We start from the raw sequence: 18966 nt of genomic DNA, 5'->3' as shown, positions 1-18966 counted from the left end.
AGGATGCGAATTTTTGTTATTGTTCATTTTGTGTACTGAAAGTCCTTTAAACGAAATAAGGTACAATCTATTGACCAACCTATTCAATCATCTCAAATGACATTAAGTTTAAATACTAATTATTACAATGGCAATGAACTATTGCTGGATTGGTCGAGAGGCTATGGTGAGTTTCATTGCAATCTAGTGAGCAGCGGTTCAATTCTCTAAGCATAAGCTGTTGCAGTCAAAACAATATAATTAAAACCAATGAGATAGACCATGATAGACCGGCAACCTAGCAATTTGACATCTGGTTGTCAGAGCAATCTGTGAATCGGATTTTTTTTTCGGCGCGTAGAAGTTTCTTGACATTCTCTTAGAAGCTGAATAGCGTTCTCTACAGCCACCCAAACGAACTTGAAAGTAGCTTTAAGAATTTAAATTTTGGGCTGATTAGCATTCTCTTCAGACACAAACGAGAGCTGATTAAGCTTCTATGGAACCTTCCTAAGGGAATTCTGGTTGCTTGGGAGGGTGGGATGTGGCATACATGACGGAATCTGCAATAGAAGTCTGCCCCTTCCGGGCCAATGCTCCGTCTTTAGTTCAGAAGCCTACGCCATGCTTGATGCCGTTCAGAAATCTACCGCAGGCATAGTCATCTTTTCAGACTCGGCCATTGTTCTCTCTGCATTGGCAGCTGGCAACATAAAACACCCCTGGATTCAATCTATTTTTTACCTAGATCCCAGTAAAAACATCACACTCTGCTGGATACCGGGCCACTCCGGCATTTTAGGTAACGAATCAGCCGATCGACTTGCCTCAGCCGGGTACAAAATAACTCCTCATACGATTCCCATCCCGAAATCCGACACCACTTGAACCATTAAAAACCAGATATTGGAAGCCTGGGAAATTGAATGGGATGCGAACAATCGCTGGAAGTTGCGAGAGATTAAAAACACGACACAGAGATGGATTGATAGATCCTGCACTTCCGAAAGAAGAGCTTTAACACGACTCCGCAGTCGAGAGAACAAATTCCTTCCAAACACCTGGAATTTCCTGACCTGTCGCACCAGCAGTTGAGAAAAATGTTGAACATCCACCATTCAATCGTCTCCGGAGTATTGTAGCGGTTCCAGGAGCGGTTGACGTTGGACCACGGCAAAGGAGCTGGAAGAAAACCGGGACCGGAGAACATAAAGACGGAGGGAAAGGTGAAGCGGATGATTGAAGCAAATCCCAACGTCTCAAGCCGTGATTTGGCTAAAAAGACCGGCGTGTCGCAGAGATACGTCCAGAATGCAAAGAAGAGAGCTGGACTACATACATACAAGATACAGAACTTCCCAAACTGTGCTGAGCGGCAACAATCGACGGCTAAAACTAGGGCACGGAAGCTCAAAGAGAAGATGCTGACAAAATATGGCTGCTGTGTGATGGACGACGAAACGTGTATAAAAGCCGATTTTAAGCAAATTCCGAGGTTGAAGTTTTTCACCGGCAAGAGCAATTTCGTTGTGGACGACAAATTTAAGAAAAAGAAAATGTCAAAGTTCGCCTCCAAATACCTCGTTTGGCAGGCCATCTGCTCTTGCGGACTGAGAAGTGAGCCTTTCGTGACAAAGAGCACAGTAAACGGCAAGATCTACAAATCTGAGTGCCTCGAGAAGCGCCTTTTTCCGTTCTTGCAGCAGCACGATGAAGCTCCGCTATTTTGGCCAGATTTGGCATCATGCCAATATTCTAAAAGTGTCCTGAAGTGGTATGAGGCCAATTCTGTCCATTTTGTTCCAAAGGACATGAACCCGCTAAACGGTTTGGAGCTGCATCCGGAGCAGTACTGGGAACTAATGAAGCTTTTCTTTATATTTTTGAAGTAAATATATGAATAAAACTACCCTCAAATTTTTGTTTGATTCGAAACATTATAAAAAAAATTGGCATGAAATTTTCGGTGTCACAATAATTTCGTGTTGGCCCTTAACTTACCAATTCAATCCTTTATAGCTTCGAAGGTGCTAACCATAGTGTCATTCTGAAAACAGACCTTCTGAAAAAATCCAGACTTATTCGGTATACATATCATACAAGGAAGAATAATCAGTTGGTAGTAGGTTAACAGAGATATACTATTTGTGCCATGACAACTGGTGATTGTGTTCTGATTAACCTGTAAATTTTAATGGGTCCTAAATAATTACGACCCGAAAACATTGAATTTTGAAAATCAAGGTTTGGCCGGTTTAAATCATGCTATTTGCGAATAATAGCAAATTAAAGATGAAGAATAAGTGAACACATTTCAATGTTTTAGGTACACTTCACCCTTCATACTTCCCTTCCAGCTGGAATGTTTTAACCATAATTTTAAAAAACGAGTCGAATTGAATTCAAAAATTGTGTTCGAAAAAAGTGTATAATTTTTTTTGTTAATAAATTTGAATCCGTGGACTTGACGAAATTTTCAGCGATGCATACTGCCTAGCAATGTAATGCCTACATGTGCAAAATTTTGTGGCGAACTTTCAAGTGGTTTTTTAAAAAGCGTATAAGTATTCATAAGTTTGATGAAAAAAAAAACCCGCGTGTAAATCAGTGTTCAAAACAGTTTTTGGATAAAAAATCCTGTGAAACTTCCTGAAAACACGTTTTTTTAAACAAAGTTTCAGGAAAATAGTACTGCTGTAAGTAGTTCCGGTGATAATCAGGGTAAAACGTCTTATTCCTATACTTAATCAAAACAAAAAATAAATGATTGTTCTTTCAATTTCTACAAAGGAACAAATCAAAGTTTATGGATAAATAATAATATTGAATCATTTCAGTCTCCCAATCGCGATAACTTTCGCAAACACATATGATAAATCACGCATACGAACCTTAGCTTCCTGCACACTTCACCACACTTTACTTATAGATACTAGTGTAGTACTCCTCCTCCAGATCGTACAGATCCGCCGCCATATCGTCCCGCACGGCCATCAGCTTGTTGTCCCGATCCATCTGAGTGCTCCGATACAGCTGCGAGCTTGTACAGATGGCATCGTTCACCGAGTGGAAATCGTTCAGTATCAGGTACTGTTTGATGTCCGAAACAAGCTTCATCAGCGATTCTCCTGCGCGGACTGAGTAAAAATACGTTTATGACATTTTTTTTTCTTTAAACGAGTTAAAACAAAGCTTGTTTTAATTACCTATATTGGAAGCGCGGACTTGCATTTCATAGGTGTCCTGTTCGCATTGTGTCATTTTGGATAGTTGTGTTTCGTTTTCCCCTTTGGCAAGACGAACGATTTCTGGAGAATAAATTAAGGTAAATTGTAATTGTAATTGTAATTTTATTGAGTAACGATAGCCTTCTTTGGTAATACATAAGGTTAAGGAGAGTACAGGGAAAGTATTACACAGGAGAATCAACGTAATCACAACACATTTAGACTGGAATAATAACTTTTAACAGTTCTCTTAAAACTGGTCCTGGTAGGTTTAAGTTTTGTTTCTAGGGGGATGCTGTTCCAGCATGACGCACCGTGCACCATGATACTTTTCCCGCTCGACGTGGTGTGCCTGGGGATTATGAAGCTTCGGGACCTCTCTAGCTGCCCTCTTTGCAGATGTTGTTGGAGATAGTCGGGTAATAGGCCTTGGTATCCTTGCCACATGAAATCTAGGATCCTGATTTCAAAGTTATACAATAAGTCATGTCCTAAGATCGTTTTGCGTACGTTAGCTGTTGTTTCTCGTCTTCTGAGGTTGAAAACAAATCTCACTGAAGATTTGAAGCATCGATGAAGTTGCTCTCGTAGAGCTCCAGATAGTCCGGGATAGAAGACAACATCGCAGTAGGTGAATATCGGTACAATTACAGATTGTACCAATTTCAGTTTGGTAAGTTGTGGTAGGACCGGTGCAAAACGTCGAAAGGTGCGAAGCGTGTTGAACACTTTCATGGCAATTTGGTTCACGTGAGGTGCCCAGTTCAAATTGCAGTCCATTGTTAAACCTAAGTTTACTACCTTGCTAGATAGGGGGATAGTTTCCCCACAGAATAGGATGGAACTGTTTGGGCTTATTTGTCCGGTTTTGCAGAAGATAATTGCTTGGGTTTTTTTCGGGTTGGGATACAACTTGTTCGTATTTGCCCATACCTTAATTGATTGTAGGTCTTCGTTAATAGTATTTACCAGTCTATCTATATCAGTTACTGGTCCGGAAATGTAGATTTGAAGATCATCAGCATACAGTTGGTAGTGGCATTTCAAAGACGAAGGCAGACTGTTGATGTAGAGACTGAACAGAAGAGCGCTTAGACATGACCCTTGTGGAGTACCATCGTTAAGTTGGCATTCGGTGGATAAACTACCATTGCAGTGTACCACCTGACTTCGTTGGCCAAGAAAAGACTGGATGAGGTCACAGGCAGGTTGTGAGAAAAGAAATTCGTTCATCAGCTTCTGCTCTAGTTTATGATGGTCTACACAGTTGAATGCTAGCGAAAAGTCCACTAGAACCATCACTGTGCAGTTGTTATCATCGAACTTGCTATATATGTCGTGAGTAACTTTACATAGGGCCGTGGTTGTACTGTAGTTCTTACGGTAGCCTGATTGACAGGAAGCAAGCAAGGAGTGTTCGTTGTTGCACAGATGTTGCGTGATTTGTGACATCATAATCAATGTAAATAATAATGTAAAGCTTCAACCAGCGCACTTGAAACGCTTTGAATGAGGCATTCTTTAATAAATGCAACCGAATTAAAAAATTAAATAGTTGATAACAAACTGTGAAAAGAAAAAAAAACCTCACCTTCGAAATTTTCCAGCATACTCCGGACATCTTCCTTTAGCCGAGTGTTGTATGACTTCAGGAGTGCTTCCTTCGACTGTGTAAGGTTGCGCTGCATGTTGAAGATTGATCAAGGGCTTCGAGGTCAATTAATCACTCGAGAAATGTAGAAAAACCAATGAAAAAGACCAATTTTTGATAACTTGTGGCTTGCGGCTAGCGGTATATAAATATTGTTTGTTTACATTCGACACCCACGCAGATTATAAAATTCGAGCAGTTTCAAGAAACACCCAAAAAAATTGAACGTTGATGTTTGTAAAATGAGGAAATTCAATAAAAATTGTATTCCTCAAAATATTAATAACTCAATTATTTAAATTATGCTTAACATAAAAATATATAGAGAAAGCTTTTATTGGCAGTAATGATTTCAAAAACAAACAGTTTAGGCAGCATATTCACTTAAATAAGGTATATAGATGTTTGTAGTAACCAAATTATAAAGCCCATTATTTTTCTCAATAAAATTCTTTTCATTTCTTAATAAAGTCATCGAAATTAAATTTCTATTCAAATATTAAAATTAAAATTAAAACTTGTACTAAAATGGTTTTCAATTTTTTAGAACATAAACCAGATCGTTTTTTATTCCAGTGTATAAATCTGCTCGAATTTACAGAAACGTCAAATTAAAAAAAAACCCAAAAAAACCCTTTAAAAATGTAAACAAAACAGCATGGTCGAACAGTGTTTTGGACAGTTTCTATTATTTTCTTAATTCTTATTGAAATCAGTCACATAGATCTTCGAAAATCCTAAAAATGGTAACTATAAGCCTAGTTGTGTTATAATTTCATAAAAATAAACATCCCATTCTTCAGGGTAAAGAAACGAAACGCTATTTCGATGCCGGCGCCGGCGAGGATGGAAAAACAAAAATTAAAAAGGAACGAAACAAATTTGGACGGGAAGAAGATGTGGCAAAAATCAAAAAAGAAATCAAGGACTGCAAAACGGACATCGATGGATTGGACATGAAAGTAATCCGGGTCAACGATAAGAAAACCCATCATGATTACTGGGGCATCAAGAAAAGTAAAAACAGGAAGAAACTTCTAGAAGTTCCCGTTGATCCCGATGCACTCCAGAGACATTCCAGGGGAAAGGGTCTCAGCTTATCCGGTGTTAAATCGGAGTTTCAAAAAATTCGACAGAAACGTAATGAGATCAATATTGAGTTTGCTGCTGAACAGGCCGCTAGGGCCGAGGTTTTGCTGAACGAGGAAGAGGGTTATTTGGAAGTCGATGATGATGAGGAAACTATGGAAGTTAGTCAAGCAGAAATTGTCGACAATGTGGACATTACAACGGCCGCAAAACATTTTAACTTACAGTTAGATTTCGGTCCTTATAGAATGAGATATACTCGAAACGGAGCAAACTTGCTTTTAGGCGGAAAGAAGGGTCATGTGGCTGCTTTCAATTGGGTTAAGAAATCTTTGCTCTGTGAAATGAATGTAATGGAATCGGTGCACGATGTGACCTGGCTTATGAATCAGACTATGTTTGCTGTAGCACAGAAAAATTGGGTGCACGTGTACGATGGCAAAGGTACAGAACTACACTGCATCAAGGCTATGAACAGAGTTAGCAGGATGGAATATCTTCCGTACCATTTCCTGCTGAACACTGCCAATGAAGATGGTTTCTTGACGTGGATGGACGTTTCCATTGGTCAAAAGGTTGCGAACTACAATGCACGGATGGGTAAAATCAGTATGATGTGTCAAAATCCTTGGAATGCAACGACCTGTATTGGGAATGCTAAAGGAGTAGTCTCAATGTGGTCTCCCACACTTCGAGAACCCTTGGCCAAGATGCTTTGCCATTCGATGCCACTCACTGCTATCGCAGTCGATCCAACTGGTACCAATTTAGCAACGGCCGGTCTTGATCGTACCATCAAAATCTGGGACATACGACGATTAGAGGGACCTACTGCTACATACAATCTACAAACCGCTGCCTCTGGAATAGATCTATCTCAAAAAGGTCTCATGGCGATCTCCATGGGCAATATTTGTGAAGTTTACAAAAAACCGTCTCTCATTCAGAAGAACGTTAAACCATACCTAAGGCAAAGAGCCCCTTCAACGATTTCCAACTTCCGATTCTGTCCTTATGAGGACATCCTAGGAATAGCGACAGCCTCCGGTTTCACCTCAATGATCGTTCCTGGTTCCGGTGAGCCCAACTTCGACACCCTGGAAGCTAATCCATTCCAAACCCTGTCGCAACGTCGCGAAGAAGAAGTCCACCAGCTGTTGGAGAAAATACCATACGAGTTCATCACCCTCAATCCGGCCCAGATCGGCGAAGTGGATGTCCCAACGATGAAAACACGCATGGAAGCAAAGGTCAAACTGCTGACCATGAAACCACCGAAAATCAACTTTGAACCACGCACCAAAAATCGGATGTCCAAGGCTAAACGCATCAAGAACAAACAAATCGTCAAGGACACGATGCGAAAGGAGGCGATCAAAAGTATCCAGGAGGCAAAGGAATCGCTCAAGCGTCAGGAGGAGCAACAGGAATCGCCTGACTTCATACCGTTGGAATCGAACAGCGTGCTGGATCGGTTCCGGGAGAAGAAAAAAGGCAAAAAATAATGTATCATAAAAGTTTCTGAAAAATATATTAACTTTTTTCCAAAATTGAGTTTTGTCATTCCAAAAGAAAATTTAGAAAATATAAAGTCAATTTTTTTCTTGAAATACTTTGTCTTATTGCTGCGCGTTTCACTTATTCTAAAAATTCTTAAATGGTCAGCATTGAATAAATCAATTATAATCAAATTTGAATGATATTTTATTTAATGTGCCTAAAATTAACAAAAATTTCGATATTTACATAAAATTATTTTCGTATATGTACATTTCTTATCAAATATTCTTTCCTATTTTCCTGTTCAAGCAATCAAATGGTAAAATAAAAATAAATTTGTTTCTTTTTTTTTTGTAAATTCTTAATTAGAATCGGCTTATACCTATAGGTTTTAAGAAGCCAAATTCGTTTTGTTTGATTACAATAATTGTGTGCTTTCATTTAACGTTCACTTTTTAAGAAAAAGAATACAGATAAGGAAATATGAAAATAAAAAAATTACAGATGAAGATTAATAGTTTTTAGGAAAAATTAAATTTCGAACATATAATTCAAGTCTTTCACAGCCAGCACATCCGAGTCTATGATTCTTAAAAGCTTAAAAATTCTTTGGTTTGACGTACATATTTTTTTAATTTATCATTGTTTAGAAACCTTAAAAGCCCTTTAAACCTTTTATAAAAGAAATAAGTATTCTAAGCACGTCATAGTAGTTTTAAAGATTCGTCCACGGAAAATAATAAAAAGGTAAAATTTACCGAGATAGCCAAGGTAAACGATCGTGAAAGCCAAAAAGGTAGCTTCTACCTCTTCGAGGTGAAACTCACCTCACAGCGAGGTAAAATTTACCTGAATCGAGGTTGGAAAAAAGGTACAATTCACCGAGGAAAAAGGTGAATCCAAAAAAGGTAAATCTTACCTCGTAGCGAGGTGAAGTTCACCTGAATTGAGCTGAATAAAAAAGTATAATTCACCTAGAAAAAAAGGTAAAATCAAATAAGGTAAAACTAACCTCGTAGCGAGGTGAAGTTGACCTGAATTGAGCTAAACAAAACGGTAAAATTCTTCTCGAAAAAAAGTGACTATTCGCCGAACCCGTTTATTGAGGTTAAGCTGTTTTGTCATTCAGGAACAAGTTTTGCTTTGTGCATAATATGTGAAAATCGGAATAGAATGGTAAGTGTTTTCTTAGATATCATTTTGCTGTGCTGGTTCTCGTCATAATACATTGCTTTTGTTTCAGATCGACCCATAGAGCTTATAGGTGTATTCCACGTTATCCTCCAGCCGGAAAAGCCGAACCTGACCGGATTAGCCGAACAGCGGCTGGGAAGAACGCGAAGCCGAATTACCAGTCCCTATTTATCTCCAATAAATATAATTTTTGATAGAATTTTGTATATTTTTAAATCTTATTGAAGAAACCAATCAAACCAACCAGCATTTACCTTTTAAATCAGTAAATGGGAAAACGGTATTATTTACTATTTTGCTAGGTGAATACGAAAAAGGTAAAATATACCTTTTTGCTAGGTGAATTGAAAAAAGGTATAATTTACCTTTTTGCTAGGTGAATGAAAAAAAGGTAAAATGTACCTCGAAAGAGGGGTGGAAAAAATTCACCTCGCAAAAAGGTAAATTTTACCTTTTTTTTATTTTCCGTGTACCACTAAATGTCAAATTTTAGTACAAACTAGGGGTGCCAACTGTACAGTTTCCCAATTTTACTGATCGGACCAGGGGGGTGACAATCTGGTTCTTCTTGCGAACAAGAATCTTTTTTTTTCTATCCATCGGGAGAAACGTTTATGGTGTTTTCCTCTCAAAGCAGTACAGAGTTGAAAAAGTCAAAATTTCAATCAATGAGGAACCAGAATGATTGTTGTGTTAGTGTGCAATCATTCATAATTCTCTAGGATTTGACATCTAGTCCGGTCCCTTGACAGCAAAATGTCAGGTTTGTTATGGGCCCACAAAATCGTGGGCCCGTAATTTTGATGGTTGTCAAAATCAATGACAAAGGATAGGGCTGTCACCCCCCTGGATCGGACATTAAAAATTTCTTCAAAACATCATTGGGTTTTGTACGTTTTGTAGCTTAATAAACAAAAATATGAGTCTACAAACAAAAATATTCTTCCAAACAGTTGAATATGCATTGTCAAAGAAGGAAAATTTACTATATTAATCAGAAATTTTAATCATTTTCGTGAAATACTTAACGAGAAAAAAAGTATCTTAAAAATTGATTTTTTTTTAAATTGAGGCGCTTGGGATCAGAGGGGTGCAAGTACCGAAATGAAAATTTCGAGAAAGTGTGCTTCAAAGTTGTGAAGATGCTCGAGCAGTCTTACTTCAATCAAAAAAGTGTTCAAAAAAATTATAATAAATCTGAGTTTTGCACCAGATGTACATTGAAACATGAAGAATCGTTAGGTATACTTATAACTCAAAATAGATGATTTTGACACTTGCACCCTTCTGATCCTGAGGCCCTCAATTAGTAAAGAATTTTTGAAATTTAATTAAAACGACGCCACTGTCTAAACATTTTTTTTTTTCAAACCGGTAACGAACGAAGACAAAACTTTCTATCTGGCAGCCCTGAAAAGTCTGAAAAATTGGAAAAAACTAGAATCAGCTAGCACGCACTCCTTCTTCAGATCTTAATTTAAAAGTTTAAATTTTACAAAAAGTTTAGTTTAAAACGTTGCTTTCTACGTGTAACCGAGAACAGGGTATCAAAACACATCGATCTAGATACGGTTTCGTGCAGTGTCCACACAATAGCTCCGGAAATTTGGTAAGGATCAAGATGGTCGCCACCAAGCCAGTCGCATCGACTGCTGCCCAGAATAATAAACGCCGAGGCGGATTTAATGGGTCCCCGAATCGGCAGCGCTTCAAACCCGGCGGTGGACCGAAACATCTGAATGCCCGCAGCATGGGAGTGATGTTCGATGCCAACCAGCTGGGTGACAATCCCGGTTTCGTGGATTTTAATGACGACGTTCAAATTCCGACACCCAGTCCGGCGACTACTGCTCCGGAAAAAAGTGCAGCCGCATCGGGTACGGAAGCTAGCGGGAGCAACAGTGTGGCAACCGATGGAGGCAAGGGTCCAAATCAGCGCAAACCTCCCAACCAAAGAAGGCCTGGACCAAAGAATGGAAACATGCGCCGGATGCCACCGGGAATGAATGGATTCTGGGGACCTCCATGGCCTCCTATGTTTCCTCCGATGATGGGTGGTCGTCGTAATGGACCATTTCCACCTGTTCCGCCACATTTTCGACCGCCGATGGGTATGCGTGGAATGAGGAATGGTCCCATGATGCCTCCTCCAGGGCGTTTCGGTGGACCTCCGATGGGACCTGGGCCAATGGGTATGATGCCAAGGCCAATGCCACCGATGCCTCCGATGCGTGGAGGTCCAATGATGGGTCCCATGGGACGAATGATGCCTCCACCACTCCGGAATCGATCCAATGGTGGCCCCGGAGGAATGCGAAGGAACCCCAATGGAAAACCACAGATCAACAAACAACTCAAAGGAGCTCCTCCCCGAACTCAACCGAACGGTGGTATCGGAAAGCCTCCGATCAACAGAATCCCTGGCGGGAACAACAAACTACGATCGAAACGACCGGCAAAGCCCAGGGAAGAATTCCCGCTGGACAAACCGTGGGTAACGGAAGAAATCAAAGCCGAGCATGACAAAAAGGTCGAAATCGCGGACCGGTTGAAGGGGAACAAAGACGACGTACTGTTTGCCCAGTACAAGGAACAGTTGGACAAGTTTGTCAAAATGTACGAAGCGGCCCGGTTGGAGTTTATAGGCAAGCATCCGGAACAGGTAAGTGGGAATCCCGATTGATTTTTATAAATTACTTTGGGCCGGCTTGTGTGATTTGATTTGACTTAAGCATATTATAAATTTTTCCCATGCATCCATCGGGTAATTATGGACAATTTTAATGAAAAACCTGACAGAAACCGGGTATTGGATTTAAAAATTTTCAGTCTAAAACTCGAGCAATGTCAGGAAAATTAGAGCAATATCAAAGCATTTTCGAGAAAAAATTCAAGCAATAGATGGAAAAAACTCTTAAAGTACTTTAAAATTTGTCGGCAAAAGAATCAGAAAGCCTGCAAATTTTATTTAAAGCTTCAGAAAGCTTGTTTAATGCTTAGTTCCAAAAAAGGTAGGACTCAAGCCAAAATGACAAAATCTAGAACCCGATTTTAAGCTCATGTCAGGTAAATTTCGACTCATCAGTTTTCAATAGTCTCTAAATAGGTCTACCTCATTAACTTGTACAACTTTTTTAAAACTAATTTTGTCAAGCTTATGCATAACAAATTATTCTTTGTTAAATTTTCTACATGTCCAACTTTTTTTCGTTCATTACGAAGTTTCAATCGCTTTTTAGATAAAACATTTTCTGTGACCTATTTTTTTACAATCATGATTTGTTTTCGACATCAAAGGATTCAATTAGTTTTTGACACAAATGTACCATTTTATTTTTTCAAGCAAAAGGAACTTTGCATCGTGAGATGTTCTTAAGCAGAATTACTCAATGTGGTATGCAAAATATCCATGATAATAACCATTTTCAATTTTTTTTATATGAGGAATTTAGGTAAAATTTATCTTTTTGCGAGGTGATTTTTTTCCACCCAGCTTTCTCGGTAAATTTTACCTTTTTTTCATTCACCTAGCAAAAAGGTAAATTTTACCTTTTTCGCATTCACCTAGCAAAATAGTAAATAATACCGTTATCCAATCCTCTGATTTAAAAGGTAAATGCTAGTTGGTTTGGATGGTTTCTTCAATAAAAATAGATCTAAAACAAAATTAGTTCAAAAATCGGTATTTATTTAAGATAATAGGGACTTTTACATTATAATTGTTGGAATGCATCGCCGTATTTATAAAAAAATTGTTGAGCCAAATCCAGGCTAACTTCCTTCGCCAGGCTCGTGGCAATTCGGCTCAGTAATCTTCGTTTTACTTCATTGCCGAACAAATATTCCTGCTTCCTCACGGTCACCTTCTTCGCGTTCTTCCGAGCTATCTTGGCCGCTGAATCCTCTCTTGCATTGCCTTTACATTCATGTCCTTCTCCTTTGATTAAACCGGTCAGGTTCCGCTTCTCCGGAATGATCTGTGGGATGTTCCGGAATAAAGTGGAAAATAATTGGAAGTTCTGTCGGCCAATCTGTAAAAAAAGCAAAGTATTTGACGAGAACCAGCACTACCAAAGAAATCAAGAAAACATTTACCGTTTTGTTCCGATTTTCATATATTGGCGCACGAAGCAAAACTTTTTCCTGAGTAACAAAACAGCTTAACCTCAATAAACGGGTTCGGCAAATTGTTCCCTTTTTTCGAGATGAACTGTACCGTTTTGTTTAGCTTCATCCAGGTCAACTTCACCTCGCTACGAGGTTAGTTTTTCCTTTTTTGGATTCACCTTTTTTCTAGGTTGATTGTACTTTTTTATTCGGCTCAATTCAGGTGAACTTCCCCTCACTACGAGGTAAGATTTACCTTTTTTGAATTGACCTATTTTCTCGGTGAATTGTACCTTTTATTCCAGCTCGATTAAGGTAAATTTTACCTCGCTGTGAGGTGAGTTTCACTTCGAGGAGGTAGAAGTTACCCTTTTGGCTTTCACGAGCGTTCACCTTGCTATCTCGGTAAGTTTTACCTTTTTATTATTTTCCGTGTATACAGGTAATGTTTAGGTAAAATTCAAGTTAGCTGACAAATCATATCTTAGATTTTTGTACGGAAAAGAGGAAAAAGATCGAAAATATGTTATTTATTAGATCTCTACAATATTCTTGATTTACTTTTTTTTTGCTAAGCTCTAGTCCAATTCTAAAAAAAACACCGAATTTTGTTGGATTCGTTCAAAATATTATGAAAACCTGTCAATTTGATATGAAAAGTCTATGTGTTAGCTACAATTCGTTGAAGTATTCGTCATGATTTCACACCCGTTAATAAGTTTTGGATAACAGTTAAATTTCAAAACAAAAAATCGCTACTAACAACCCTGATATATGGTCAGGTGAAAAAATCAAATGTGGAAAAATCCTGATCTCCGTTATAAATTCATCATCAAAATGATCAGCTAAAATGCTTAGATGGCAAAATTATGCACACGAGCTCATGGTACAATTAGAAAAATTGCATATTTAAAGATAAATAACTAAGAAGAGTTGAGCAAAAAAAAAAATCAGATATCTACCTATACTCAGCTGGATAACAATCATTTGTCAAGGGAACTCTGACATGCCTTGAGAAATCATTCCCTTAAACGTTTTCTGTTATTTTATTATGTAGGTACTTGAATCAAATGATAAATTAAAATTAAATAAATTCTAGTGTCACCTTGAAAACACTTTTTTGCTTCCCAGATGTAGCACAAGTGTGATTTTACCATATTTCTCTACACATCTACTACCTTTCTAAAAAGTTACAATTTCGTTCAACTTTGTTTTGAAACAGTAACGACTAAGCTTGGATTTTCCCGATATCAAAGCAATAATCATCAATCACACAAGCTCGGTATTGACTAATCTTTTTCAGGTAATTTTGAACGATTGCATCAACGTACTTCTTTAGTTCATCCCATGTGACTAATTTTTGAATAGTATCTTTACTCTCAAATGCTCTAATATCACGGTTTGCGAGAAGTTCCATCTTTCGATTGGATCAATTTACATTAAGTTCCTAATTCTTAAAAAAAACCCTCATCATGTTCTGATAACTACACCGCGATTCGCCAAACCCACTTGGATTCAACTCACCGTTTTCTCTCCCTCTCACACAAACACAAACTACTCTTCCCGCAGGACGTTGACAAAATTCTTACCGAACCACCATCGGTGGCTGACGACAAGTCGGCCGAGTCTAAATCCGATGCAGTTTCTACTACTACTGATACCGATACAAGTTCTGCCGTAACTGATTCTACTACTGTTGCTGCTGTTGCTGCCGCCACTGATGCTACTACTAACTCTGACGCAACCGCCAAGTAAAACCTCTGCCGGTTTAATTTGAGAAATAGAATGGCATTTCCGATTCAGCAAAAAAAATCCTCGCGAGCTCTCGAAGATTACATTTTAAAGTTTTTAATCTGATTGCCTATATAATACAGTTTTCAAGAAGATGTACCTTGCAGAGGTGGTACTAGAATGAGCACTGATGAAACAATATATGATAGATGGTAACTGGAAAAAAAACAAAGCACTGTCACACAAGTAACTAGTAATTTAATAATTTGCTGCAAAGAAATGACTTGTGTTAGTTTCTTAAGCAAGATCTGCATTCGGAAGTATTTTTGCATCTATCATTTTAAAGTAGCATGATTTTTAGTATTCTTTAAAATTTGAACCATTGATTAGGCACTATTCGATTTTATCTCTAGCGAGAGCAAGTTTTAACACAACCATCAAGTAAAGCATATTAAATGGCAAATTTGTATCGTCTTTTAAAACGGAGTGAAGCACCTGTATCAACTAGTTGTTTTAAAAATCTCCCGCAGTGCGCATTTCAAATCAAGTAGCGATAACACAGCTCCTATCAATTGTTAGGCTGAGCTAGGATTGTACCTTTACTGAACCTCATGGGGTTCAAGCTTCACTCCAGGTCTTTGTAAGCCAAAATCTTAATAAAAAAGAAACAAACTATTTGTAACCCATGTATGGTTTATTTTTGGCATCCAATAGTAATCTAAATCATAGCAAAATAACGGCATAAGCAACAAACGTAGTGGTACAATGTTTGGATGTAGTTTGAATTTATCGGCAAATAATACATTGTTAAAAAAAAGACAACGAAATGTTGGATCTACCAAACTAAACCTACGCGCAGTAAATGTAGAATCTGATATGGGCATTGCTGGTCGGATGAAAAAAAAATTGGTCCGACCAACAATGTTACTGAACGGTACTATTGTTCTTTCTGTGAAATAGAATTGTGCTGAATTCTTTGAAAACATGTATTAGACGGTAAAGTTCTGTAACGAGAAAGAAATACTGGTACAAAACTGTTCATTTATTGAGAAAAAAAAATGTCACATTAAATCGACAGTTTTTAATAATAGTTGAACCAGTTTTCCTTAACTACTTACTGTATGAATTTTGTTTTTCTAACTTATTTCTATTTTTCATGAGTGTATAGATCTTGAATACGATTAACAATAGACTTTTTAGTAAATTTATATCAGACGTGATCAATTTCTGAAATTGTTATGTTAAACTTTAAATTTAAATTGTACCTTAAATTGGTTGGTTTTAACTTTGATTGCATATTGATTGGTCTTTACATAGAAGCATCGAACATATGAACTGAATAAGACATTATAAATTTGGAAACATACTGATCAGAGATATCTCATAGTCATTAAATTCATAGTATGTTCAACGCATAAGGGTATAAAACAAATCCTAATGATAGAATACTATTCTTAAGATTTTAATATATATATATTCACACATAACAGAATTTAATGTTCCACTTTTTACCCTTGTACAATCACGCAAAGAATCTTATTCCAAACAGTATTGGACCGAACCCAAAACAAACGAAAAACCAGTCAAACTAAAAACCTCCAAACCAACCAATCCAATCCAAGAAACAGTAGTGACCAATTAAATTATGTGAAACATGTTCCCTACACTCACTGTATGACAGAGAAACAAACTGGAAAGTAAATAAACTAAACTAAATGTCGATTCAATTCAGCACAAGTGTCTATTTTGTTTAGAGAAAACATGCGATATATGTACGATTGTCGCCACATATCCTCTTTCGTCACTAACACGGAATGAATTGCGGAAAACTGAATGTGGGAAGTCTGAACGGTTTTTTTTGTTCAACGTTATCAGTAAGAATCGCTTCAGGTTCGCATCTGACATTGGTGGGTTGTCATTTTTGTTGGTGGAAACGGTTAATAATACCTATTTGACTATACTAATCATTAAATCGTGACCCATAATTTGTTTACTTTACTTCTGAAACACGTTAAGCAGTCCTGCTCATAGCAACTGAATTGACCTGACTTGAACTAACGATGGTGGAAACTGCCGGAAAAGCACCGGCCGCAAAGATCAATGGTAAGAAGGTTAAACGTAGGGTTGCCCGTTATTGTTTAAGGTAAGAAGCCATCGGCGTGATATCAGTGATAAAAGAAGAGGTCCTAAATGACTGCCTTATGGTACACCAGACTTGAGGTCTTCGAAATCATTTTTAATTGACTAAATCCCGTACCAGTAGGCATACATACTTTGCTTAAATCTCGACACGAATGCCATAAGGATAGTAAAGTGTCGTTAATAAAACTAAAAAAAAACTTTGCTTAAAATTCAAAGCCGATCTTGCAAATTCCGTGATTTTTTCAAGAAAAAACACATCCAATTTTGATATTACTTCGGGTTTCAATCCATAAATGGGCCAAACTTAATTATTGTTTATTTTTCACAGTGGCCAGATTTGTCCAGCATTAGAAAACTCCAAGTAGGGATCCAGCTTAAGATCCAGCTACAGCTCTCCATGCCACATTTCAGGACTTTCTAGGATGGATTTATGAGCGGTGACAACTGATGTAAGTTTTTACAAATATATATTTCACTCTTGGTAAGAATTTTGTAATTATTGCAATAGAAAATTGAGAACACATTTGGCTATATTCCTACTAAATAAATTCATTGGTTGTGCAGGGTTGCTAGCGAAACGGGAATACTGGGAAAACTTTGAAATTTCATCTCATCATCGGGAAACCAGGAAAATCCGCGAATTTCGGTACATCACCGGGAATATTGGGTGGTATGAAAAAAACTTAGTATTTGCTTTTGCTAAACTGAATCCAGCAGTCGAGCAGTCGCTTAAAACAATTGCTTCGGTTGTTATGAATAAAGTTTTTCTTGACAGCTGTTTTCTCAGTCAGGAGCTTTTACTTTTAGAACAAGCTAGTTTGGTATGAATAAAGCTCAAATCTGAAGCAATTGCTCGACAAATCTCATAGCAATTGCTTTATTTTCTAAGCATGCTCGGTAGCAGACTTTTCCAATAAAAAATTCTTTAATAACGTCATGAACTTATCAAATTAGCAATATTTCATTTCAAAACAATTCAAAAAGGTATTTTCAACATGGATAAAGAAAAGTCGAAGTGATAATCCAACTTTTTTCATATTCCTGTCGTTGTATAAAATCATTCGTCTAAGATGACAATAAACAAATCAATTAGTAAATATTTCAAATAAAAAAAAATCCGGCTATAGTGGAAGAAGTCCCAATTGGCTCAAAGTAAGAAATAAATTGTAATAATTTAAAACATTATACAGATCTCTCATTTTTATATATTTTTTTATAATCCTAAGATAAAATCTAAATTAAAATGCGCGCCTATTGCCAATTTTTTTTATACATCGGATTATCCCGATCCGAATACATGTGGGAGAGCTTATGATAAATATTAAAGTTAGGCCATTTTTTGTGTGACAATATTCGAATATGTATTCATTTTTCTTTAAACATCAACATACGAGCACGCATTAACAAAAAAATCCGGTCGTTCTTACAAGCACCACCCGCTTCGTCGACTTCAAGGCTACTTTAGCCGTACTTTCCAATTTTCTGATCGTCTTCTTTCATTTTACTTTAGAAAACTTCAGATTCTGCTGGTTGGATAGCTCTATTTTTCGAAGCAAAAGCTATGTTCTAAGACTTTAGTATAGGGTTGCCATCCGTCCCGCAAAAGCGGGACATGTCCCGCTTTTTTGTTGAATGTCCCGCCGTCCCGCTTTTTCCTTAAAATGTCCCGCTTTTTTTCTCGGAATACTTTTACAAAGTACACTGACTTACACTAGTAAAAATCAACCTCTAGCCTCAATTTGAATTCATTGGTTCGACGGGTTCAACACAGAAATCTTTCAAATACGTCTTTTTCTTCAAAATAAGCAGCATTTTTAAAAGATTATATTAGACAATACTAGATTTACACTAATGTTCTGAGCCCTGCAGTAACATTCTGATTTAGTAGGCGCTCTTAGAGAATGTTCAACAATGCAATAAAATTAACTTTGGTATGGAGAAAATATTGTTCAAGTTGCTTCCAAATGATTATAGATCTTAATTTCTCGACGTAATCTTTAATAATAATTATTGCCTTATTTTATTCACCATCTTTTTAGACTCAATTGTCCAAAGTATACAATTATGGTAGTTTTCTTAAGTTTTAAATTTTTTTAAAGAAATTTTAAGTTCGTTTGTTATTACACGAAGGTTTTATACGCTGTATCAAATCTGCCGAGTTTATGTAGGACTTGAAAGTTTTTTTTCCAAATAACGTGTTAATCCGCGAGGACGAAAATAAACGTGCTTATGGCAAAAAAAAACCCTGAAAATAGAACTCATGTCAGAAAACAACTGAGAAAAAAACAATCCGTGTAACAAAACCTTAGTGCACTTTCTATACGAATAAGTTTGGCTAAACAATTA

The 18966-nt window shown here is 37.3% G+C and overlaps 2 protein-coding genes across 2 annotated transcripts; both read left to right on the top strand.

Moving 5' to 3' along the window:
- Positions 1–5493: 5493 nt before the first annotated feature.
- Positions 5494–7496, top strand: LOC129754219 (WD repeat-containing protein 46-like). The gene is made up of 2 exons (XM_055750132.1): positions 5494–5603; positions 5661–7496. Exons 1-2 carry the CDS (start codon positions 5601–5603, stop codon positions 7449–7451), a joined length of 1794 nt encoding a protein of 597 aa, XP_055606107.1. The 5' UTR covers positions 5494–5600; the 3' UTR covers positions 7452–7496.
- Positions 7497–10055: 2559 nt separating this feature from the next.
- LOC129754223 (DNA-binding protein K10-like) lies at positions 10056–16209 on the top strand. Its single transcript, XM_055750140.1, has 2 exons — positions 10056–11302; positions 14317–16209. Exons 1-2 carry the CDS (start codon positions 10262–10264, stop codon positions 14500–14502), a joined length of 1227 nt encoding a protein of 408 aa, XP_055606115.1. The 5' UTR covers positions 10056–10261; the 3' UTR covers positions 14503–16209.
- The last annotated feature ends 2757 nt before the right edge of the window (positions 16210–18966 follow it).

The sequence above is a fragment of the Uranotaenia lowii genome, chromosome 3 (genome assembly GCF_029784155.1).
Source record: "Uranotaenia lowii strain MFRU-FL chromosome 3, ASM2978415v1, whole genome shotgun sequence".
Lineage (NCBI taxonomy): Eukaryota > Metazoa > Arthropoda > Insecta > Diptera > Culicidae > Uranotaenia > Uranotaenia lowii.
Note: the sequence above shows the minus strand (reverse complement) of the source record. Positions and strands in the feature narration are given on the sequence as shown.

Coding starts and splice junctions, on each gene's coding strand:
- LOC129754223 (XM_055750140.1), top strand. CDS start 10,262: ATGGTCGCCACCAAGCCAGTCGCATCGACTGCTGCCCAGAATAATAAA. Junction 11,303..14,316: donor TAGGCAAGCATCCGGAACAG/GTAAGTGGGAAT, acceptor CTCTTCCCGCAG/GACGTTGACAAAATTCTTAC.